Source organism: Lissotriton vulgaris, chromosome 7 (genome assembly GCF_964263255.1).
Source record: "Lissotriton vulgaris chromosome 7, aLisVul1.2, whole genome shotgun sequence".
NCBI lineage: Eukaryota > Metazoa > Chordata > Amphibia > Caudata > Salamandridae > Lissotriton > Lissotriton vulgaris.
In genome coordinates, this window is record NC_141695.1 from 398,258,858 (window position 1) to 398,285,484 (window position 26,627).

The window sequence follows — 26,627 nt, forward strand, 5'->3', positions numbered from 1 at the left end:
CCCTAAGTTCAATGTCAAGCGAGGGATAAGGCAGGGGTGTGTACTAGCCCCTCTTCTTTTTATACTGTTTATTAATGAAATAGATACTATTTTAAAAACTATAAATGCGAATGCACCCAAGATTAAAGGCAATTCTGTCCCAGTGTTATTGTATGCCGATGACGCTGTTCTCCTCTCTAGAACCCCTATTGGACTAGAGCGTCTGATGACAAGATTTTCTACCTTTATTAGGGATAGGAAACTGTCCATAAATAAGGGGAAAACGCATACTATGGTCTATGGGCACAGAAGTAGGACCTCTAAGGCCTTTTTTATCGAGGGGGAAAAGGTGCAAGATGTAGGTAAATTCTGCTATCTTGGTATCACTTTTTCAAAGGACATGAAGCGGACTAACGAATTTATGAATATTAGTAATAAAATGGCTAAAAATGCACATGGTGTTTTTAGATTTGCGGCAAATGTCGGGGACAGACGAGCCAAGGACATGCTCCATATCTATCAATCTAGATGTGTCAGCATCGCAACGTATGGAGCAGGAGTAGGGGGCCATACATATAATCATAAGTTACAGGTGGAGGAAAATACTTTCCTAAAAAAGCTTTTATGTTTGCCAACATCTGCCCCCACGGAGCTGATTCACCGGGAACTGGATATTAACTATCTAGCCGATGTCTTATCCCGAGGCCACTTATGATTTGGCGGTCAATTTGGCTACAGGATGAGAAGTTGTTTAATAGATCAGTTATTGAGGATTGTTTATCTCTGGATAAATTTTGTAATATCTCTTCGTTAAGATATGTGGCTGACTGTTTCTCAGAAATTTTTAATTTAAATTTATTGACTGACCCGGGTGCCGCTTCTTTGATCCCTGAAGCCGAGTTGAAAGTAACTTTTATGGCACATGAGGCTGGGAAACGGGGGTCAGTAAATGGTTTCCTGTCAACAGTCACGTTCTTTAGTAAATATAAAATCAATGAAGGTTTTCCCAGATATTTATGTTTGGTGACAAGACCATCCCATAAGTTTGTGCTAACAAGACTGAGGTTTGGAGTGGCACATCACTTAGTGGCCCAGCCGAGTATCAAGAAACATCCAACAGGGCTGTGTCAATGTGATGGCATCACCAAACAAAGCACCTTGCACTTTCTATTGATCTGTAAATTGTATATGAATTTTAGGATAGCCTACCTGAAGCCCTTGTTTGTAAAACATGGTGTATGTACATTTAACCAGGCAATGAGTTTGTTATTTAATCTGGAAACTGCCGATATCTGTTTTTTTACTGCTACATTTTTAAATCAATCTATTAGGGCAAGTAAAAGAATGTTATTTTAAGAATCATGTTTTAATCCTGGATTGTAATCAAGTTTATCTGTTTTTATAATGTATTGTTGTGCTTTTATGGTCATCTTGTATGTACCGAATAAACTTCATGAATTGAATTGACTGGACTGTGCTTTCATCATCCTGCTGTTAAGGTTTTCTCCAAGGGCTTGAAGTAGAGCTTGCCTCCTGTTGCAAGTCTCTGGGATAGAAAAGACTTCGGAGATCTCGCTAGAATCAAGGAACCTGCCAAGAAGAAGAGCTGGAAGAGCTGCCAGGAGAAGAAGTGGCCCTTTGCTGTGTTGTTGCTTTGAAAGAAGGACCGGGAAAGCTGAAGGAGGAGTACTGCCCCTATGCTGCGTGTTGAGGGGTTGGCCTGCAGCGCTGCTTCTGCCTTGGGCAGTCAAAGGACTGGACAGAACTTTCTCTACTTGTGCTGAGTATCTCCAAGGGCCTGAAACTGAGCTGGCTTCCTCTTCTTTCCAAGGCCCTTGAAAAATGTGCCTTGCTCCAACTGGACAAATACATTGACTCATTTAGCCATTTGGACACATTACAGTCAGGCTTTCGAAAGGGCTGCAGTACTGAAACTGCGATGCTCAACATTGTTGATGATATCCATTACTCCCTCGACAAGGGGGAGGACTCCCTTCTCGTTCTTCTTGACCTCTCGGCTGCTTTCAATACTATAAACCACTCTGCCTTACTCAAAACCCTCAAAGATTGGTTCGGCTTCAATGATCCTGTTCTCGAATGGTTCACCTCCTTCTTTCAGTACAGAACCCAACAAATTAAAATCAGCAATTGCCTTTCTAAACCTATGCCTGTCTCCTTGGGTGTTTGCCAGGGCTCTATTCCCTCCCCTTCTCTATTTAACCTCTTTATGGATCCCCTCACCTTCATTCTAAAGCAAGCAGGAATCAACTATCACCTCTATGCGGCTGATACCCAGCATTACTGTAAAATCAATTCCCATGCAGACATTCTTCACCTCAATGATGCCCTGACTAAGATTCAACAGTAGTTCCATCACAATCACCTTAAACTCAATCCTAAAAAAACTGAAATCATTCTCTTTGCTCCTACAAATAGCCGACTCCCCATTCAACATTGGATCTCGGATCTTAAAGCCCTCAACTGCTCCTTGTCCACCTCTAGCTCAGTTAAATCTCACAGAATAAGCATTGATCAAAACATCAGCCTTTCTCCCCACATAAAAAATGCAGCTAAAGGCGCTCTCTTTTCTCTACATCACCTCAAGAAAATTAAACCCTTCATTCCTGTTGATGACTTTAAATCTGTTGTTCAATCATTAGTACTCTCCAGATTGGACTATGGTAACGCCATTCTCGCGGGAACACCTAAAGTCCACTTAGCCCCAATCAAGTCAGACCTTAACCTTGCAGCCAGGCTTATTTCTGATTGCAAGAGGTTTGATCACATCTCTCCCATCCTCAAAGATCTCAAATGGCTTCCTATTGAAGACAGATCCGCCTACAAGAATGTGTGCATTACGCATAATGCCTTGCATCTTCAAACCCCACTGTATCTCTCACAAAAACTTCATAAAGAGAAATGAGGAGCACAAATACTCTCATACTGGTACCTCCCTTGGTGAACAAGAAATCAACCCAGTCACGCTCTTTCTCCAGAAATGCGCCTACTATCTGGAACTCACTCCCCAAAGATCTAAGTTGAAGCCCTGCCTACCTCAGCTTCAAAAAAGATCTCAAGCAACATCTTCTCTACAAATATTGGTGTCCTTAATCCCGCCACTTAACAAGGTCTCTCAACCTGCCCATGACGGGGCTATGCTTCTCACCACATTATACCTGACTTACTACCCCCACTTCTCTCCCTCACATATACTTCCACCCTCCATCTACTAGTCCTCATATAAATGTTTATGAACTATATGTACTTCTGATCTTCTTGTCCATGTATTTATTGTTCTTTGCATTTTGTTCATATTTTTTTCACACTTTTCCTTTTTGTATGAATGTAATATTGCAATCTGTTTCTACTTCCAACCCCTGTAAAGCGCTTTGATACATTTGTGTCTAGCCATTGCTATATAAAACCGTTTAAATAAATAAAAATGAAGGGGAGTTGCAATACTCACTAACATCATTCATCACCTAACTCAGAATTCTTCTGGGGGGACACATAAGCCACATTAGTCTCTTTCACCTAAATTAAATAACCTCATGGGACATGGCATATATTATTTTTAACATTGTTATCACCTACACCTGTTTCCCCCTCACATCTCAGTTACCTCTCTTACTTCACTCTTCTCCCACATCCTATGACCAAAAAGCTGATACCCCGAAAATTGGCCTGCAGTAGTATGGTAATACTGTGCTCCAGCATTGTGAATATTAATCTTCACTCAATGGCAGGCACTATTACTTCTTGACTTGTGTATCCATTGGATGTCTTTATTCTTGGTTTTCTATGTAAGGCTAGTGAAAGAAGGGGAAATATTCTGTAGTCTCAAAAAGTGACCAAGATGTCAATGGTTAATAAGTGTTGCCTATCCTCTTCTTGCCCAGTAAATAACTACCAACTCCTCTTGTACTCAGAGAGAAATAGCTTCTTTTTCAATGAAAGAGGCTCTCTTTTAAAGGGCAACCAAAAAGTTTAAACTTCCTGCAGCCAACCAAAGAGGTAAAGCTTACAAATTTCCCTCACATAAGCAAAGCTTCCTGCTGTCAATCAGAAAACTGAGGGTTTGATTTCGACTGAAGAAGGCTGAGGTGAATTCGTTGTTAGGGCAGAGTACTTTAGTCCTGCCATACTGATGGTCCTCCACACGCCAAATTTAGAGATGTTTGCCGGATCACAGGGGATCTCCTAACAATGACATGAACCGCCATCACAGCGGTTCCTGTTGATGTATTACTAGTTTGGCGGATAGTACTGTCAAAATGAAGGTACGGTCTGTCAAACGTCTAACAAGTTTTTTTATTATGAAAAATCGCCAAACCTTTGACAGCCCATCAGGCCGTCGGAGGCGTATGTCAGTGACAGAGATGGAGTAGTCTCCGCTGTTGACATACTTAAAGTCCAACTGTCTGTAAATCAGGCGGGGGGGCCTTCAGTTTGGCAGAGGATACTGCATCGCTGTTGTACAAGAGATTCCCCTTCCACCAATCTCTAAATCAGCCCCTAAATATTTTTATGGTCAATGGAATAACAATAGCCTCCCCTGTAAATTTTAAAGTAAAAAATAGCATAACAAATTATGCAGATCAAAGGTGAAGATGCATTTTTAGAAGTCCAATTTGTTTAATGACACTCGAAAACGATGACTTTCGTCCCTACCCTAGCTCTGGCTTGTAACATTCTGTTGTTAACCCTTTCCGTGCTTGTGATGGAACCGTTCCGTCACGAGCCTCGGGTGGGCTGTGCTGGTGAGGGAACAGTTCCGTCACAGCCCGCTCGCCGCGCCTGCGCGGCGCGAATTCCGCGCCTGCGCTGACGTTCTAAAGAGGGGGCGGGCCATGACGGAACCATTCCGTCACAAGCACAGCCCACCCGAGGGCCGTGATGGAGCGGTTCCGTCATGAGTACGGGAACGCTGCGCGGCCCCGCCTTCCCCTTAGCGCTGCGTTGGAATAGCCGCCGCAGCTAAGGGGTTAATTTACAGCTCTCAAACACTGATTTATTCTGATGCAATCTAGATCTTCGTTCCTGCACCGGAGACCAGTCAATGCGTTTTCTTACCTTGAAAATGTGGGACCCGGCCCTAGTAAAATCGAAACCATGTCACAACAAACTAAACATTATTCCATACTTTTCATGTCTAATTAGCAAATGTCTAGAAACAAATAATTTGTATTGATCACAATAGGTTCCTGTACAATGTAATGGCATTGCAGATCGATCTTGTCACTTTTTTCCACTAACTTCTCAATAGAGACATTAACAGATTGACAATGGTAATATAGACAAATAATGTGTAAAAAAGATTCTTTACTGATGCTCTTTCAAACTTGATAGTTTAAAATGTATTTATTTTTAAATATACTAATTATTATCCATGAAAATTGACATATATATTTTCTATGAAGAAAAAGCTTCTACTCGTGGTAGAGAGTTCTGAGGACAGAGTCTTAAATACTTCAATGTCTCTCTAAAAGCAACCATTTTTGTTCCGCCATGGCAAAACATTTTTTAAAAATGCAGAAGTAGCGTGGTCTACCATTCATCAATACTTCACCATAACTTAAAGTGACATGAAAGTGAAGAAAAATATTTTATTGCAGGATTAACGACAACCATCACGCGCTTCTGAAGCCAATTATTAGTAGAGGGCAGAAGGGTGCAGTGGAAAAAGCAAGGCAATCTTTAAAAAGTCAATATGATTGACAAGTTGTCCTGATTCCCCTCTCTCGCCTCTGTACTGGAAGATGAAGACTTTCTGAATGGAACTTGGTTTTGCCTCTAACAGGATCATGGCTTTCGATTCGGGTTCTTGCACATCACGCTCATAATGAGGCGCACACAGAGCTGCTTGAGTCGTTACGACTATATACCAATATAGCTAAGTAGCTGCTGAGTGCATTGCACACACAATAGAAAGTTCAGACCAGCTAACACAGATGTTAGCTGCTCCTCAAAGTAGCTCCAGCATACAAGTTTTTTTTTTGGTAAACGAGGGAAACCCCCATGTCCCCTACTGTTCACTCCCTACTCCATCTATTTTTTTTTTTTAGCATTTGCTAATTTGTGAGTAGTTATGTGGGGGAACTGCAAATAAACATACTAATGTGTGGCACGGCAATAGAGGTCGCATACCCTTTGTGTGTCGCTCGTGAATATTTATGTGTGTTTGTGAGACTCTGAAATGGTTTTCAGCTTAGACGTGTAAGGAACTCATTAAACTGGACTATAGCGACACTAAAATTTCCTTAAAATCTACCTGAATCAGACCGTGATAGCAATTGCTCTACATCTGAAAGAGATAAAACATTATTTAGTGAAACACCCTCTAAACGCTTTCCTCACTGGTACTTAGGGCCATATTATCAAGAAAGGGCGATACATTCTCGCCGCTTTTATCGGCAGGAAACTGCTGCTAAAGCGACAATAATGGGCTTGATAATAGGCCCTTGTGAATTCCCATAGAATCCCAGGTTCTGGTGTTAACCTGGGCTGCTATGGGAATTCACAGGGGCCTATTATCAAGCCCCTTATCGCCGCTTTAGAGGTAGTTTCTTGTCAATAAAAGTGGCGGTAATGTATCGCCCTTTCTTGATAATATGGCCTGTAGTTTCCTTATTTTTCCACCAACCTTAATTCCTCCATCTGTCGCGAAGCTTTTAAATACAGGATAGGACTTAATGCTTTATACTCCTTTCCATTACCAGGTTCTGAATTAAAGTGTGTGTGTGGGGATGGGAGTGTGTGTGGGGGGGGGGGGGTGGAGGGGGGTAAGGAGGTGTTTACGCTGGAGTCCCTTAAAATCAATTGTGTGGTTGTACACATATTTTACTTCAGTGCTATTTATTTTATCGGTACTTCAAACTTTACCTCAAACAACCTATTTATGTGAAGTGAAGAACTACATTTCGCAGCTCAGCCAACTCTCTGACACCTGACATGGGGTTTAAGAATATTGTAGTTTGCTCTGGGTCACTTTATAATTGCTTTAAAGGGCCAGTGAAAACTATTGTGATTTAAAAATGTTTGAATATAATTATTTTACTCCCTGTAATGTATTCTTGTGTTTTCTGTTGGGCGATCTCGGTCTAAATACACAAAATGTTGATTGATTGATTGAATGGAACTCCGTCCTTTTACGCCCTAGATTAAGAGCTGTGAGGTACCCTGAAACCAGGAGAGACAACCATCATTTTGTCCACTGGCAATCAAAAGTGCATGGCGTTGGCATCCCCAGTTACACATATCGAAAGGGGTTAGAACTTCATCCTCTGTTTCCAAATAGCCATAAGGTGCAGTATGTTGGTGTTTTACAGATATCAGCTCATGGTCGTAAAATTACCATGAAAGAACCTCTGATGCCAGGAAGGCAGGATTGTTGTAAAACTCCCTGAAGGAACTGACGTCTACAAGTGGCGACCTTTGATAGGTAAGTAAGAACTTGTAGGTTGAGAGCACAGAAAGATGGTGTTGAACTAGATCCAGGTGGCTGCCAGGAATCAGTGCTAGATGAATTTCAGTGCAAAGAAATTTCTCTCATACCTGACGAGAAATGGGTACCCACCACAATCAGTAATCATTAAAGAAAATCCAATAATCGACAGCAAAATAATTCAAACACTCTAGGGTAGGATCTTCTTGAACCCAGTCTCCTCTGCAGCCATCTTTACTCTTTACTTGACCAAAGTGATGTTGACAAGAAGGGAAGACGCACAGTTGGCAACACCACAACACAAGGAAATCAATTAACGAAATAAAGAGGCAACAAACCAATGGCAGGGTTATTCAGAATCACAGTATCTTTTTTAACATATCACAGTATTGTCTCCGAAAAAAAAGAAAGAAAAAGATTTAGAAAAAGTTATTACAGCTACCAAGAGTACTTCCTATTTTCAATTTTTTTATGACGTACATACATTGAATTTCCATCATCCTAGCAGCTGAGAACATCAAAGCAGTCTTTGGCATTCTCTCAACTTGGCAGAATTAGAATGGTGACAATTTATTTCTAGGAAGAGGATTATTGGTTAGTAATTTAAGGATACTATTTTCATATAGCTTCATCTATCTGTGTGACTATTGCAGTGTGCTTAAAAGAGTTACAAACGCCTAGGTAAGCCCTTAACATTTCGTCAGGAGTACAAAGAGAAGCAGAGAGGATGAAAACGTTGCTGTCCTTCTGTTTGAGTGGTCTCTTCCTCTGTGTTTCCCACAGCAACCAGATGTCAAGCACGCTCTAACACTCACACACACCCACACCCACTTGATCGCGTTTCCAGGTACGCTTATGAGCACCTTGCCTGAGTTGTCCTTCAAAATCATTGGGAAACTTAAAGGAGGCAGTTCAGTCAAGTTAAGATTTTGCTCCTGCCCATGGTGTATTGTGTTGTTGTTCTTTCCATACACTGTTTGTCAGAGTCTACAGTCTGAAGAGACTTGGTGGTTCAAAGAAAGCAGCGCAAGTAAGTCAAACTCATAGACCAAAACCTGTCCTGGCCCAGCCAGTAGACGCTGGGTCAACCTTTGTGTTGGACATTTTTACCTCCTGTCAAAATAGGGCAGTTGAAGCTTGCTCCTGTACACAAACATGTCTTTTGCTGGTAGTATATGGTTGGAGAACAACATCAGGATGCCAGATCTCCTCCCTAGCAGTCTTCCCCAAGTGGAAAGATGGAGAGAGAGACATGGGAAATATTCCAGTGCGGGGCAGGGATACAGTCAGTTTTGGTTTTGACTTTGTCTATGTAGGATTCTGCCATTCCCTGTGGTCCATTCATGGCCGATGATAAATGCTCCTGTGGTGGCCCTATGGTGCTCAGGTCATACTTCTGACTCAAGACTGGAGAAGTGTGCTGACCCCCTCCTGGTGTAAAGGCTGCCACTGTGGCTTGCCCGAGGTAGGCACTCTGGCGAGAACACGTGTCTGTGGCACCTCAAGTGGCACCGGCTCAGGTCCTCCAAGCTGCGAGAGGTGGGATGGATGGGGGCTAAGTCGCAAGAGTGATGGTGGTGGCAGGAGCAATGGCTTCTCACAGGCTCCCAACCTAACCTCCTCTCTAGCTTTTCCTCAGAGCAGCTGCTAAAATAGCGCGGTTCCTTGTGGCAGTGAGGTGGCAACATGTCCATACTGCTGCAGTAACATGATCCATGGCATGTCGCTGGCAAATATTCCTTACTAACCTGGCGATATTTGCCCAGCTTATCGACTGACCAGTATCTCATGGGCTTGCGGGATGTTGATGATGGCTGGCGCTCCCGAGAAGGGTAGGTGCAGAAGTAGTTGGGAGAATACCAGCAGTTGTGGTCGAAGTCAGGCTTCACACAAGTGCCTTCCCTTTCGCACACATCGGAATCAGAGTCTGAGATGTCGGTGTACTTGGACTGACTTGGGAAGCTGGCCCCCATAACAAGAGGGTGGGAGTGGCTCCGGCAGATGTGTGAACGGCTGGGGCATTTCTTGTGCTGAGGAATTGGTTTTGAATCAGTTTCAAGGTCATCCCGGCGGTGGTGAAAATCTCGACTGAAGCTCCGGTCATCTTCGTAGGAGACACGGGAGTAGCCATAGTGTGGTCCTTCGAAAAGATCAATACTTGCCTTACCAGGCCTGCTGCTGCTCCCAGTGGCAACCCCTCCACTATGCATTTCACAATCTATTTCGCAGGATAGGCTTCCCTTTTGTTGGTAACTACCACCCAAATGATCAAACTTCTTGGCAACTGTCTCTGGTGTTCTGCTAGCACGGGCAGACCCTGCTAATTTGGGTGTACGTTCCTTGCCAACAGGAAAGCTCTCATAATGTCCCCGTGGCATCTTTGCCTGCCACCCCGTTGGTTCAGGTGCATCTTTCTCACGAACAATGGCAAAGTATGATGGTGGATTCTCCAAGAAATGCTCTCGTTGAGTTGGAGGAGACATCTGGCAGGCTCCCATCTTCTTCTCTTTGCCGAAGGCCTGGCCAGTCTCCAGTAGATGGTCAGAGAGCCCTTCAGGCTCAATCGGGCCATAGTACCGATGAAAGCCATCAGAAAAGGCGCTTTTGAGTGGATGGCGATTAGTTGGAGTTTTAGCTACAGGGTTTGCTATGGGTTGTGCTGGGGTGTAGATGTCCTTATAGCAGTTGGGACTGCGGGCATGGCGCCACCTCTCCACCACTCGCCTCTCACGTGGCAAGAAGTTGGAGCAAGGCATAGGTGGGGTGGGAAGAGGAGGAGGGGGTCCCACAGAGTTGGAAAGTGCAGCTATGCGCTGTGGCGGGTAGCAGTGGTTCAGGATGGGCAGCTGCTGGTCCTTGATCTTGGGTTCATCTCCGCTGCAACAACTGTACATTCCCTGTGAAGGAGAGAAAGAGAGAGGGTGAGATGAGCTCTTGTTTTATGTCCATCAGCATTCAGCAGGGTCTACCGAAGAGCGATAGCACAGATAATTACACAACGAGAAGCTTTGATTGAACTGACAGTGATACTGCATGAAGGGCTCTGGACTACAATAAACTGAACACTATGGATCTGGGCAGGGAAAGAGGGATGTCCTGCTCCACTGCACATGGAAAATCATGCCAACCAAGACCTCTGCAGTGTGCCCTGCCATAGGGAGATTGACCATTACGTAAGCTGGTACGTCCTGTAGGGTTGGGGTAGAGACAGGTCCCACACTAAAATATGGCAACTGTAGGTAGCTGCCTTTGATACAACCACAACGGGGCGCCCCACAGCAACAAAGGTTCTAAAATATGGTCCGGATACTAAGGGAATTACATTTTGATTGAATTCTGAGGCAGGAATGGACCGTCATTTGCATTTTCTTTTGATTTTTGTCAACACTGTCATCAGGTGTTTAGATATACTCGTTGGACGACTCTGTAAAGAGTTCCACTATGATGGAGTAATACAGAAACAGCATTCTAAAACATAGAGTTCTCTAATGAATGTGAATTCACATTCTCAGCATTATGATACATACAGTTCTATAGAGAGAGTGCCCTATAAAACATATAGGGGCATATTTACAATAAAGTGGCAAAGCGTGTTGTTAAGCCAAGAAGGCTTAAAACACGCTTTGTCACTTTAGAAACGCAGGGCTGCCCCATATTTGCAAGAATATGGTGCAGTCCTGCATTTCCCCATGCGCTGGAGCTAACTTTAGTTGCCTAGTGCCAAGCAGGCACCCATGCACAATAAATAGTGCAAGGGTGCCTGTGTTGAGGGGAAGATTGTCTATGTGCAGGAAGGACCCCCTTCCTGCACATAAACAATGCCGTTTTGAATCTTTTATGTGTGCTGCTTAATATGCACACAAAGAAGTTGCAAAACAGCATTTTTTTAATGATTTTTTATGTGCAGGAAAGAGCACCTTCCTGCACATATACAATCATAGGCAGTTTGTTGTTTCTATGTGTGCTGCACAAGGCAGAACCCATGGAAATAGCAAAAACGAGAAGAAATAAAGCATTTCTCCTTGTTTCGCCTTTTTAAGTCCAGGTTTTCCCTGGTCTTAATTTTGGCACTGCCTCTTATTTATGCTGCCCTTGTAGATAGGGGCAGCATCAAAATCAATGGGTGTTGCAGTCGAACACCCACCACAACACCCACTGCCCACCCCTTTCACGCTAAACACAGCATGAAAGGGTTATTTAGTGTTAAGCTACTTTAAGTAGCCTAACGCTGTCTTGTAAATAAGGCGAGGTCTCTATCGCTATCACAACGTCACTAAAAGTGATGATGTGGTGCCAATAGGGGCTTGTAAATATGCCCCTTAGTTCTTCGGTAAGCAGATATCACATGCAGGTACATCATGATTTCTATAGTTCTGCCTGCAGTGTGAGTCGGGGCTGCACAAGCAGCAATATCTGTAGTTCAATAATAAATGTGAGTATTACACACAACAAAAGTGATGCCTATAGCTCCGTGACGAGTATCTATTGCATACACACTTTATTTAAATAATAAATTAATAAGTGTGCGTTACGTAACGCTTGAATTTCGCAAGATTTGGCATTTGCTGAGAGCCATTTCCTCCTCAAAGTTAATACTACCAAGCCAAATGCCAGATTCCTGCTGCCATCTCCTCTGAATTATTTGTGTGAGGTATTCTCTTTCAAAGAAATGATCATAAAGATCCTCTAGAAATGAGCAATTTCATGAAAATTAAGAATATTTCCCCAAAAATGTCCCACAGCCAGGCCCGGACTGGCTTTTGAGGGCACCGGGCAATCCCCCGGTGGGCTGCATGGTTGGGGGCCGGTTTTGGCCCCCTGGGGCCGTTTTTGTTACAGGGCCGTTATGCTGCAAAAACGGCCCTGTAACAAAAACGGCCGAAAACCGGCCCTGTCACAGAGCGCGGTCGCACCTCTTCCCTCTCCTCACGGAGGGGGGCCTGCCGAGCACTTTGCCAGGGCCGGTTCTGGTTCCCAGTCCGACCCTGCCCACAGCCCTAAACATATATATTTATATACACACACATTATATATAATATTTTTTCTAATTTTTTTAATTTTCTTTTTTTAGGGTTGGAAGGGCCATGATTTCTAACAGACAAAAAGTTATGATGCCTCTCCCGAGCCTCAAAACTGGTAATAAAGAGTATATTATATTCTGATTAATCTGCATATATGTTTTATGCAAAGACATTTTTGATGCACATATATTTTACCCAAATCTATTTAACCCAAAACATGGATGCAAAGTCTTAAATTTGTTCAGTAAATTAAAATCACTTTGAAGAGGCCTTGCTATTGTTAGGAGGGACGTTTTCCTGTCTTAAATAATGCAATCTGTGAAGCAGCAAACAGTGTTTTCCTCATGTGAATTTAACTGTATACAGAAATGTTACCTTTGCACTATAGCACTATATATATATTAAAAAAATTAGAAAAAATATTATATATAATGTGTGTGTATATAGGGCTGTGGGACATTTTTGGGGAAATATTCTTAATTTTCATGAAATTGCTCATTTCTAGAGGATCTTTATGATCATTTCTTTGAAAGAGAATATATATATATATATATATATATATATATATATATATATATATATATATATATATATATACATATATGCAAAACAGACTCGAACCCAAACTTCCAGAAATCCTCTATGCTCAAGGACACCACCGGAGAAGGAGACGAGAGCCGACCCAAAAATATGCAGGTGAAAATTATTATTTTATTCCATTTTTAGCAGCCTGCCAGCATAAAGTTTCGGCCTATACAGAGCCTATATATTTTTCGCCAATCCTGGTTACAACATTACAAATCAGGCACCGACTCCGTGGGGTATAAATCAAAGAAGATATTTATTCCAAACGACCAGACGCGTTTCGACGGACAAGTCCGCCTTGTTCACAACATCTGTATTCACTGAAATGACCTGGCATTATATCATGTTTCATTTAGCACTCGTTACACACGTAGGAGTTGAGTAAGTTGTCATGACAACGGGTGGGGGAGTGAAGGACATAGAGAAGTTTGTGACTATAAGTGCAAGTCATGTTCTAAATTTAACATTTCAAATGTGAAAAACATTTAAATAATATTGTTCATGTGCGTTTCGGACATAAAGCTGTCTTACTGTTCATAAAATATACATCCCTGGTTTGCCCTTTTCGCGTAGCACTGAAAATTTCCAATAAGCACATTACAGTAGTTGACATAGACAAAACACCCAATTACATAGACTTTAAAGTTTAACGATGCGTGCGCACTCTGTAACGATGTTGACATGCAGTAAGCCTTTGACATTCGTGTCTGTTTGGCGTTTATGGAACATCGCTAGTTTGTTGTTTCTTGTGCTCCCTACACCTTTGTTAGAATATTGCAGTTGTGTATCTGTGTTCTAACGCAATTACGTGTTGTGAACCTGCACCTTAGATGATTACTGACGGGTTGTAGGGGCTGTTTTTGGGGAGTTGAGCGAGTTCGGCCCTAGTGGGCTTATTTGTTTTGGGGTTTCTTTGCCCTTTGTTTAGACCACTGACAAGCCCTTATTTCTATGGCTTAGTCTGCGATGTTCTGTGTAACGTGAGTGCGGGGAAACCGAAGGTTTTGACAAAAACATGAAACAATAACTTAAACACACAAAACGATTGAACTAGTGAAAATTGCTTAGTGTGTGTATGTGCAAAAAGATGGTGAATCAGATGTTTATAGGATTGGGTTCGCTGCGGTGTGCGCGAGGAGGCATGTGTGGCTCGCTCAGTATCAAATTGTCATAGTGCTTAGAGATGCACACTCATGGCCTCATCCGCATTTAAACCGTTGGGGGATTTTGCAGTCTAACAGGATTATGTACTTCGATTCCAATCTCCTTAAGCTTAACTGTCTGTTGCCTCCTCTGATGTTTCTTTTTATGCTATCAATAAAAAAATATGTCAGATCCTCCGCTTTGCCATTATGTTGTGTGTTAGTGTGGCGTGCTACAGGGTAGGTGGGATTGTCATTTGCATTAGCCTTGAGGTGCTGTAGTATTCTCACATGCACAGGATGAATGGTGCTCCCTACATATAATTTAACATATAATTTATTGCAAGTGCATTGTAACACATACATGGCAAAATCTGTTTTGCACGTGTAGTGTTCTCTTATCTCGAGCTGGGCTTTTCTGAGTGGAGTCTTGACTGTTATTGTGTTAGTCCCATGTTTACAAGCCTTACATTTGGCGCATCTAAAGAACCCTGTCTGTGCTTTGAGCCAAATGGTGCCTCTGTCTTGTGTTGGTGCATTGGTTACTAACTCTTGTCTCATCGATTATGCTCTTCTGAAGGTTAGTTGTGGTAGTGCATGAGGGGCCTATGGTGGGGTCACAGCGGATTAGCGGCCAGTGCCTGTACATTATTTAGCGGAGGTTTGCTTAGCATTTGTTGTACCCTGTGATTAACCTCGGAGTAGTGTTTGTCTCTTTCTTGGATTTCATGTTGGCAGGGTTTTGTGGAGCAGATCCTCTCTGGTGCACAACTAACTCTTCAGTCTAGCTCTCTCCAATGTGTTGTTTTTGCAACCTCTCTTACTCAGTCTCTCGAAGAGGCTAGTTGTACAGTTTTGTAAATCTCTGTTGGTGCTACAGTTTCTCTTCATTCTCAGGCATTCTGCATATGGAATGCTCTCAATCAGGCTGGTGGTGTGAAAACTTTGGGCGTGGAGGATGGCATTCCCTGCTGTTTCTTTCCTAAATGTGCACGTCTGGACCTTGCTTTCATCATGGTAAAGCTTTAAGTCCAAAAATACAATTGTTTCCTTACTGGTGGTGCAGGTGAATTTGAGGTTTAATGTGTTACTGTTGATGCGGTTGGCAAAGTCTAAAGCACTATGTTCGGAGCCTCGCCATAGAATGAAGATATCATCTATTTAGCGTCGATAAACGACCACATTGTTTGGCATTTCAGTCTGGAACGTGGTCATGAGTACTTGTTCCTCCCACCAGCCCATATGCAAATTAGCATAGCTGGGGGTGAAGCAAGTACCCATGGCTGTCCCCTGTGTCTGTTTGTACAGAAGTTTGTCAAATGTAAAAGTGTTGTTCTCTAAGCATCCCTCTGTCATGTGTAGAAGCATCATTGTATGTTGGTAAAGGTTTATGTCTCTTGTGCCTAGGTAGTGTTTTAACGCTTTTAACCCATCTCTATGCCTTATGCTCGTGTATAAGCTCTCTACATCCAGTGTTACAAATACAAAGTCATTGAACCAAGTACAGTCAAAGATATGTGACAGGAAATCCCCAGTGTCGCTGGTAGTGCCTGAACAAATGGCTGAAGGAAGTGATGAATAAATTTGCTGGTATTTTCGAACAGGCTGCCAATGGCTGATATTATGGGTGTGCCTGGTGGGCATGCTATGTTTTTATGTACCGTTGGGATTAGGTACAGCTGTGGGGTCACAGGATAGTCATTTTTCACGCAGTCCAATTTGTGTTTAGTAATCAAACCTTGGCCTCTCCATTCATAGAGGCATGTGTGGTATCACTCTTTGATGTTTGTGATGTTCGTAGTACTGGTGCAGATATAGCAGTCTTTGTCTTGGACTTGGATCATGGCCTCCCTGTTGTACATTTGTAGTGGCCAGAGTACCACGTTTCCACCCTTGTCTGAGCAGCGTACAACTATGTCGGGTTGCTGTTCGATTTTCTCCATGACCCTCGAATATTTGGACTTATGATTCCATGCACCTTTGTTGAAAATATCGCTGCTAGTTCGTACTAAATCTTTGAGGTCTTGGATTACCTTGTCAGCAAATATGTCGATATTGTTTTTTTGGCATAAGTGGATTAAATACTGATTTGGGTTTGAATGGTGTTTTTACTGTGGCATAGATAGAGAAATCCGAGTTTGCTGCTGTTTGTGTCTGTTTCTTTTTCAGGATCCATTTCTGTCATTTCCCTGAGGAAGTCCATATCCGCTACACTTATAGAGTTTGGTGCTGCGGGTGTCAGTGTCTCCGATGGCTCCTCTTTAGTTCTTTCTTTCATGTTGAAGAAATGCTTGCCCAGTTTCAATTTACGAGTGAAGTGGTACAAGTCCATTCTTGTTTGTGCATAATTAAAATTGGTTTCCTTACAGAATGATAATCCCAGGGCAAGTGTCTGTTGTTCTTCGTGTGTTAACGCCATATTTGTCAAATGTATTACTGTGTTCAATGTCCCTGTTTGATCCTTCATCTCCGTCTGTTCCTCCTGTATGTTGGCTTTGTTCTTTGCGCCATGTCTGTGCCATCGTCTGTTTTTCCTCCTTCTGCTCTTTGAGATTGTGCATTGTGTTGCATTTGCTCTTGTCTTGGAGCCCTTGGTGGGAGGCTCATGAGGTGTCCTACACGTAAAAAACCAAATTCATCAATAGGTGTCGGTATTCTCCTTGGTTGGCTGCTGCTTCCACCCGCCTCTGGGTCTGACTCTTCTCCAGAGCTGATTTCAGATTCACTGAGTTCAGGGGGACCTGGTAGTTTGCTACTGGTTGTGGATAGCTGCTGGTGGCGATTTTTTTTTAATTTGCATGAGATATATATATACACACACACAATATTTGGCAGAAAGTTCGATTTTTTTTTCAAAAAGCATGCTTATTAATGTGTGATGTGAATGTATTCAGTAGTTTTGAAGAAAGTAAAGAGGTGCTCGGGTGATCAAGAAAAGGTTAAAAAGTTTAGAATATATGGAAGGTTTGTCCCACAGGAGTCCAGCGATACCAAAAATTAAAAAATCATGGTTTACTGATTGGCTGAGAGCTTTTCTTCTCATTTTGGTACCATGGGACCGGTACTGATCCCACATTACAGACCGATCCTATTGGTCGCAACAGAGAAATAAATGTTGTGGCCGCCATTACAGGACTCTGGTGCTTGAGCCCTGTGTAGTGAAAATGTAAAAATAAATAGCATAAGTGGCCTGGGAAGGGGAAGGGAATCCAGAGAGACACCCCTAGGGGTTCATACTTTTAAAAAAGTGTATTTTTTTTCTGTGGGTACTACAATACTTCACCGGAACCCATTGAGGTCCTTCATGATATGCCACAGTACTCTTGTAGGAGTTGCGGCACAAACTTCACACTGAGTGTACTGCAGTACTGCGCACTCCTCCAGGGGAAGATTGTGCAGGAGAAGGGGGTGATACTTGAGCATCAGGTACAATTAGAGTACCATGGTACCCAAAGCAGCAAAAAGAATAACAAAATGTGGTTGGGCGTCTGATAGGGGGGCTTCTTGCAGCGGGATTTGGACCAGGCCCTGGCCAGAAAGGTAGCAGGGTAACTTGCTGAATCTGATCGCAAGCCCCCTGAAATTCAGTGATGTCATCAATGTTATTTGACTTGTCAAGAGTGATATAGTACGTGATGTCATAAGCAGTGTGTGACGGGGTGCAATTTATAGTTAGTTCACTAATCTATAACAGGCAATTTAAAGTGTTTTTTCAGTTTTTAAATGTTAGTTCATATCTCATTTCAACACCTAACTGTAACATCCCTTTAACCATTGTTCAACCATTGCTTTTTAATATGAATTTCTTTTTAAAGTAAGCACATTTGTGGTTTTTGTAGATATTGAAAGTTGAGCATATGCTCAACCCCCTCGGGCAAACTGCAGTCAAAACCTTAACTGGCATAGCAGGGGTGTGGCCAGAGAGCCAGGTGCTGGCCAGGCCTTGAGCACATCCCCCCTTGGCTGTTTGCTGCTTGATGTGGGGAGCATCACCTGACCTCTTGCTAGAGCCTGTACCCATTCCTCCAAGGTCACAAAAACCCTGTGGTCATCGAACCCGCAAGCAGCACACAGCCTTCGTCTGCACACTCAACCGCCGCAGGAGTCGAACAGCTGCTGCAATCAGACGTTGTCCATATGAAGCAGGAGATGCCAGGCCCTGCTCCCAACTCCAAGCTCATAGCCAGCTGCCTGCTGCATATGGCCTTTAGCCGTGTACAGCAGAGAGCTGGCAGCAAGGCCTAGCCTCGGGACAGGTACTGCTTCCAAACCCTTGTGGGTGAACAACCCCCATTTGTACACAGCCTTATATAATATAAAAATTAAATAATTTGAAACTAACTGTGGATTCCTATTGTCATTGATGGTCCTCTTCCGCTACTGAATCAGGGCAAATATACATTTATGTTATGTTTGGTTTGTTGAGGTCCTACATGCAACACCCCTAGGCACAAATAGTGCAAGGTACATTTCTTTCCACGATAGCACAAACACTCAGCTGTATTTCTCATTATGTCAGGATACAGCTGCAGATGTGAGGGGAATCCCCATTGGTAGTCTAGCAGGAGCTCAGTTCCATTTCGACTAACCTGCTGAGCTCCCTCTGGTCTCAGATCTGCTTTGTCATCTCTATCCCCTTCTCTATAACTCTCAGGAAGGTCTGTAGAGTCTTTGTGTTCATTCCTGTTTTAGATCATTAATTTCTGAGATACAACAAGAAGCCAGTGGAGAGCATGAAGCAAGAGTGGCGTGGGCGGGGGAAGGGGCGGGAGACAGAAAGAGAGCGGGAAGGCTTCATGTCTTCGCAGCTTGCTAGGATCCACCTGAGTGTCTGCTGAGTGATAAAGAGACACATTTTTCAGGCAGCTGCTAATGTGGCCAGCATGTTAATTGCACAATAGCTGTCATGACCGAGGCACGCGGAATGAGAGGCGAGATCTGACAAGGGGGTAGGAAAGGATAATTAACGAGTTTGGGGACCGGCGGGGAACCTGTAAGTAAATTTAGATGGAACAGGGGGGTCAGGGAGGGGGAGTTCTGGGAACTGACAGATTGACTGGCTTGCTGATTGACAGGCCAGAGGACAAAAGGGACTGAGGGGCAGTGAGAGGAAAGGATGTGCAGAACCAGAGGAGAATGTGCTGCAGCAGTGGCTTCCTTCAGTGTGGCAAGGCATGCATTCTAGTGAGGGGTGATACTGACCACAGCAATACCAGAGAGCTGCTTAGGCAGAAGAAAGGATGCCTGGAACCTCAATAAGCCAATGAAATCGGTTAAATCACAGCTATTGTGAACAGGGCAAGACTGGGAACCCAAAGCAGCCCTGGCAATTTTGTCAGACCAGTCCCTGGGAGGGCTTGGGTGTTTTCAAGTATAAACCAATGTTGTTTTTTTTTTTACTGGGGGGCAATATCGCAGCTCTGCTGCAAAACCGTCCCCCACAGCTGCAAAACCCTCCCACACCCTTCCAGACACCAGGGGAAAATGCCCAATGCCGCTAAAGCCAGTCCGGCCCTGATTGTGATTATGGACTGACTTGACTGTAAATTAAGCAACTTGAAGAAAAGGTGGCTACAGCCTGGCACTTCGAGCTTAATCTAGCGAGGCTAGGGGTGCTCCCCCACCACCCTCCCCCCCTGGCTCACCCACCATGACATTAATTTTGGGATCTTCCTCCGACCGTTAAGACCTATCAAGCCACTACCACACCTGCTTACACATCCACACAGCCACTAACACGCCCATATAGCCACTCACACTCCGACACACAGGCAGTGATACATTTATAGAAATAGCACTAGGAAAGGTGTGTATTATATTTGTTGTCGTTTTTATATTGAATGTGTGCAATATAACCAGCAGACCCTTCATTTGTCCCAGGATTAGCTACAGATCCGCAGAGCCACAAAATTAATTAGGCTTCCTGCATTTAATATTTAGAAAGATGCCTTGCATGTATAGAAGACTATATAAGTTACCTTACCTTAATTTTTTTCTTTTTTGTTTTAAAATATAGAAAAAGAATGAATGTGTGCATGAACTGTATTTTTAAACCTGTGCAAATGTATATCACTAAGTTGCTTATGGGTCAAATTGTGGTACAATTTATATTAATAAAAGTATGAAATTCAATAAAAAAATACAAAGGTTACAAGGACGCTATAGTTATGAAATAAAACAACTCGTAGAAGTTCACCGAAAAAATCAACAGTTACAGAAAGTTATAGTTAGGAAATAGAATAAAAAACTTAGAAATTCACTTAAAAAAACAAAGGTTACAGGAACGTAATAGTTAGATTTAGATTTTACACACACAAATCCATTGAAATTCAGCCTCCTAACTTTCGCCATCACCACACACTGCTAATTGCCTCACATATTACATCACTCCTGACATCTTCTATAACATCATTGGTAATATCACTGCAACATTTGCAGTGAAATTATTGATAAGAAAACAGCTCATGGTGGAGGTGCAAGTTATAGTTACCTCAGGGCATGACGTATAGTTACATGATACAACTATAACTTCTGAATTTCTATGTTTTGTTTGTGTAAAATCTGAACGTCCGTCCCTGTAACCATTGGTTTTTACAGTGAAAAAACATAATTATATATATATATATATATATATATATATATATATATATATATATATATATATATATATATATATATATATATGAACAAGCAAAGTCCCGACTGCTCCTGATAGCAGTTCAAGTGGGCCCAGACCTCCACTCCGCAAGTTGAAATGTCAAGATGTTAAATCATCATAGCCATCACGCCAGATAAGGTGTCAGCAGTGCATATTTAATGAGCAAAAATAAAAGAGCAAGTGCCCTCCCTGACGCGTTTCGCTCCTTCAAAGGAGCTTGGTCACATGACGCGTCAGGAGTAGGCAGTGAAATAAATGGTGAATAAAAGCTCAAGCGCCTAAAGAAACAGGCCGCATGGGTTTACACTGAAGCAGACAAGCATTAAATTAAATATTAAATCGACAATCAATACTTAAATGCATGAAATATATGGAGACAAAATTCAAGCATAGTGCTCAAATACAGTAAAAAAAGGCCAGATGGTAAACAATGCAAATAATCAAATGCAAAATGTTTCCTTTAAGATAGAAATATATCTTATCAACCTCGTCATTAACGATAGGCAACCCCAACATCAATCATTTATAATCGCCCATCATTTCAACAGAGAGAATATACCATAGGAAATTAAGTATCAATTGCTAGTGCAAAAGAGGTCCCTAAAACAAATTCAAAATCAGCAGCCTTAGTATAGAACCCCTATCTCAAAAAATGCTTGAATGCTAAAGTGCAAATACTACAATAGACCATATAATAAGATGTTAAATACATGGAATAAAATAGGCGACAGTGAACTCATGTGAAAACCTGCAAAGACAATCTAAGTGTACACATATATATACCAATTAGCAATAATAAATCATCATCCTAGGAATTATATATCACACAGATAAAAATGATGAATATAAATGAATATATCATAATCAAAGGGAACATAATTCATTATTCAAGGTTAAGGAACTCAACAACCCTTATAAAAAGTGATGCAATTCATGAAAAGCATTTAACCCATTTGGGGATCTGGTGTCGAGCAGTAAAATAAAGAAAGCTTCTCTTTGGCGTAGAAGCTTCTCACGATCACCACCTCTGCCTGGATTAGCTACAGTATTTACAACAAGGGGTGGTGAGGGACAGAGTCTCTGAATTAAACAGAATACTCTCACCCAGTCAAGAGATCAGGGCTAGATCCAACACCGTTTTTTAGCTCACTGCACCATCCCAGTTTCAGAACCTGGCTGTATGCAAATTAGTCTGTTCCTGTCCCAGTGCATGATGGGAACAGGGCAAACCAAACTACAAAAGCCAATTCTTACACTGGGAAGGAAACAAGCTACCGGGGACCGGTTTCTGGCATTTCAGCCTCTTCGGCCCGGCTTGCTTGAATCCTGATGGTGCAATGAGCAAGGGACTCACATCTGAGTATACCCTTCCACGCTTAGGGTGGACAAAAATATTTACAACAAGGGGTGGTGAGGGACAGAGTCTCTGAATTAAACAGAATACTCTCACCCAGTCAAGAGATCAGGGCTAGATCCAACACCGTTTTTTAGCTCACTGCACCATCCCAGTTTCAGAACCTGGCTGTATGCAAATTAGTCTGTTCCTGTCCCAGTGCATGATGGGAACAGGGCAAACCAAACTACAAAAGCCAATTCTTACACTGGGAAGGAAACAAGCTACCGGGGACCGGTTTCTGGCATTTCAGCCTCTTCGGCCCGGCTTGCTTGAATCCTGATGGTGCAATGAGCAAGGGACTCACATCTGAGTATACCCTTCCACGCTTAGGGTGGACAAAAATATTTACAACAAGGGGTGGTGAGGGACAGAGTCTCTGAATTAAACAGAATACTCTCACCCAGTCAAGAGATCAGGGCTAGATCCAACACCGTTTTTTAGCTCACTGCACCATCCCAGTTTCAGAACCTGGCTGTATGCAAATTAGTCTGTTCCTGTCCCAGTGCATGATGGGAACAGGGCAAACCAAACTACAAAAGCCAATTCTTACACTGGGAAGGAAACAAGCTACCGGGGACCGGTTTCTGGCATTTCAGCCTCTTCGGCCCGGCTTGCTTGAATCCTGATGGTGCAATGAGCAAGGGACTCACATCTGAGTATACCCTTCCACGCTTAGGGTGGACAAAAATATTTACAACAAGGGGTGGTGAGGGACAGAGTCTCTGAATTAAACAGAATACTCTCACCCAGTCAAGAGATCAGGGCTAGATCCAACACCGTTTTTTAGCTCACTGCACCATCCCAGTTTCAGAACCTGGCTGTATGCAAATTAGTCTGTTCCTGTCCCAGTGCATGATGGGAACAGGGCAAACCAAACTACAAAAGCCAATTCTTACACTGGGAAGGAAACAAGCTACCGGGGACCGGTTTCTGGCATTTCAGCCTCTTCGGCCCGGCTTGCTTGAATCCTGATGGTGCAATGAGCAAGGGACTCACATCTGAGTATACCCTTCCACGCTTAGGGTGGACAAAAATATTTACAACAAGGGGTGGTGAGGGACAGAGTCTCTGAATTAAACAGAATACTCTCACCCAGTCAAGAGATCAGGGCTAGATCCAACACCGTTTTTTAGCTCACTGCACCATCCCAGTTTCAGAACCTGGCTGTATGCAAATTAGTCTGTTCCTGTCCCAGTGCATGATGGGAACAGGGCAAACCAAACTACAAAAGCCAATTCTTACACTGGGAAGGAAACAAGCTACCGGGGACCGGTTTCTGGCATTTCAGCCTCTTCGGCCCGGCTTGCTTGAATCCTGATGGTGCAATGAGCAAGGGACTCACATCTGAGTATACCCTTCCACGCTTAGGGTGGACAAAAATATTTACAACAAGGGGTGGTGAGGGACAGAGTCTCTGAATTAAACAGAATACTCTCACCCAGTCAAGAGATCAGGGCTAGATCCAACACCGTTTTTTAGCTCACTGCACCATCCCAGTTTCAGAACCTGGCTGTATGCAAATTAGTCTGTTCCTGTCCCAGTGCATGATGGGAACAGGGCAAACCAAACTACAAAAGCCAATTCTTACACTGGGAAGGAAACAAGCTACCGGGGACCGGTTTCTGGCATTTCAGCCTCTTCGGCCCGGCTTGCTTGAATCCTGATGGTGCAATGAGCAAGGGACTCACATCTGAGTATACCCTTCCACGCTTAGGGTGGACAAAAATATTTACAACAAGGGGTGGTGAGGGACAGAGTCTCTGAATTAAACAGAATACTCTCACCCAGTCAAGAGATCAGGGCTAGATCCAACACCGTTTTTTAGCTCACTGCACCATCCCAGTTTCAGAACCTGGCTGTATGCAAATTAGTCTGTTCCTGTCCCAGTGCATGATGGGAACAGGGCAAACCAAACTACAAAAGCCAATTCTTACACTGGGAAGGAAACAAGCTACCGGGGACCGGTTTCTGGCATTTCAGCCTCTTCGGCCCGGCTTGCTTGAATCCTGATGGTGCAATGAGCAAGGGACTCACATCTGAGTATACCCTTCCACGCTTAGGGTGGACAAAAATATTTACAACAAGGGGTGGTGAGGGACAGAGTCTCTGAATTAAACAGAATACTCTCACCCAGTCAAGAGATCAGGGCTAGATCCAACACCGTTTTTTAGCTCACTGCACCATCCCAGTTTCAGAACCTGGCTGTATGCAAATTAGTCTGTTCCTGTCCCAGTGCATGATGGGAACAGGGCAAACCAAACTACAAAAGCCAATTCTTACACTGGGAAGGAAACAAGCTACCGGGGACCGGTTTCTGGCATTTCAGCCTCTTCGGCCCGGCTTGCTTGAATCCTGATGGTGCAATGAGCAAGGGACTCACATCTGAGTATACCCTTCCACGCTTAGGGTGGACAAAAATATTTACAACAAGGGGTGGTGAGGGACAGAGTCTCTGAATTAAACAGAATACTCTCACCCAGTCAAGAGATCAGGGCTAGATCCAACACCGTTTTTTAGCTCACTGCACCATCCCAGTTTCAGAACCTGGCTGTATGCAAATTAGTCTGTTCCTGTCCCAGTGCATGATGGGAACAGGGCAAACCAAACTACAAAAGCCAATTCTTACACTGGGAAGGAAACAAGCTACCGGGGACCGGTTTCTGGCATTTCAGCCTCTTCGGCCCGGCTTGCTTGAATCCTGATGGTGCAATGAGCAAGGGACTCACATCTGAGTATACCCTTCCACGCTTAGGGTGGACAAAAATATTTACAACAAGGGGTGGTGAGGGACAGAGTCTCTGAATTAAACAGAATACTCTCACCCAGTCAAGAGATCAGGGCTAGATCCAACACCGTTTTTTAGCTCACTGCACCATCCCAGTTTCAGAACCTGGCTGTATGCAAATTAGTCTGTTCCTGTCCCAGTGCATGATGGGAACAGGGCAAACCAAACTACAAAAGCCAATTCTTACACTGGGAAGGAAACAAGCTACCGGGGACCGGTTTCTGGCATTTCAGCCTCTTCGGCCCGGCTTGCTTGAATCCTGATGGTGCAATGAGCAAGGGACTCACATCTGAGTATACCCTTCCACGCTTAGGGTGGACAAAAATATTTACAACAAGGGGTGGTGAGGGACAGAGTCTCTGAATTAAACAGAATACTCTCACCCAGTCAAGAGATCAGGGCTAGATCCAACACCGTTTTTTAGCTCACTGCACCATCCCAGTTTCAGAACCTGGCTGTATGCAAATTAGTCTGTTCCTGTCCCAGTGCATGATGGGAACAGGGCAAACCAAACTACAAAAGCCAATTCTTACACTGGGAAGGAAACAAGCTACCGGGGACCGGTTTCTGGCATTTCAGCCTCTTCGGCCCGGCTTGCTTGAATCCTGATGGTGCAATGAGCAAGGGACTCACATCTGAGTATACCCTTCCACGCTTAGGGTGGACAAAAATATTTACAACAAGGGGTGGTGAGGGACAGAGTCTCTGAATTAAACAGAATACTCTCACCCAGTCAAGAGATCAGGGCTAGATCCAACACCGTTTTTTAGCTCACTGCACCATCCCAGTTTCAGAACCTGGCTGTATGCAAATTAGTCTGTTCCTGTCCCAGTGCATGATGGGAACAGGGCAAACCAAACTACAAAAGCCAATTCTTACACTGGGAAGGAAACAAGCTACCGGGGACCGGTTTCTGGCATTTCAGCCTCTTCGGCCCGGCTTGCTTGAATCCTGATGGTGCAATGAGCAAGGGACTCACATCTGAGTATACCCTTCCACGCTTAGGGTGGACAAAAATATTTACAACAAGGGGTGGTGAGGGACAGAGTCTCTGAATTAAACAGAATACTCTCACCCAGTCAAGAGATCAGGGCTAGATCCAACACCGTTTTTTAGCTCACTGCACCATCCCAGTTTCAGAACCTGGCTGTATGCAAATTAGTCTGTTCCTGTCCCAGTGCATGATGGGAACAGGGCAAACCAAACTACAAAAGCCAATTCTTACACTGGGAAGGAAACAAGCTACCGGGGACCGGTTTCTGGCATTTCAGCCTCTTCGGCCCGGCTTGCTTGAATCCTGATGGTGCAATGAGCAAGGGACTCACATCTGAGTATACCCTTCCACGCTTAGGGTGGACAAAAATATTTACAACAAGGGGTGGTGAGGGACAGAGTCTCTGAATTAAACAGAATACTCTCACCCAGTCAAGAGATCAGGGCTAGATCCAACACCGTTTTTTAGCTCACTGCACCATCCCAGTTTCAGAACCTGGCTGTATGCAAATTAGTCTGTTCCTGTCCCAGTGCATGATGGGAACAGGGCAAACCAAACTACAAAAGCCAATTCTTACACTGGGAAGGAAACAAGCTACCGGGGACCGGTTTCTGGCATTTCAG

At 43.5% G+C, this 26,627-nt stretch overlaps 1 protein-coding gene across 1 annotated transcript in view; it reads right to left on the reverse strand.

Moving 5' to 3' along the window:
- Positions 1 to 6,635: 6,635 nt before the first annotated feature.
- Positions 6,636 to 26,627, reverse strand: part of GRIN2D (glutamate ionotropic receptor NMDA type subunit 2D) — a 1,061,440-nt gene continuing 1,041,448 nt past the window's right edge. The window contains exon 12 of the mRNA XM_086930354.1: positions 6,636 to 10,320. Coding sequence (XP_086786480.1) covers positions 8,812 to 10,320 — 1,509 coding nt within the window. The 3' untranslated portion in view covers positions 6,636 to 8,811. The remainder of the gene's footprint in view (positions 10,321 to 26,627) is intronic.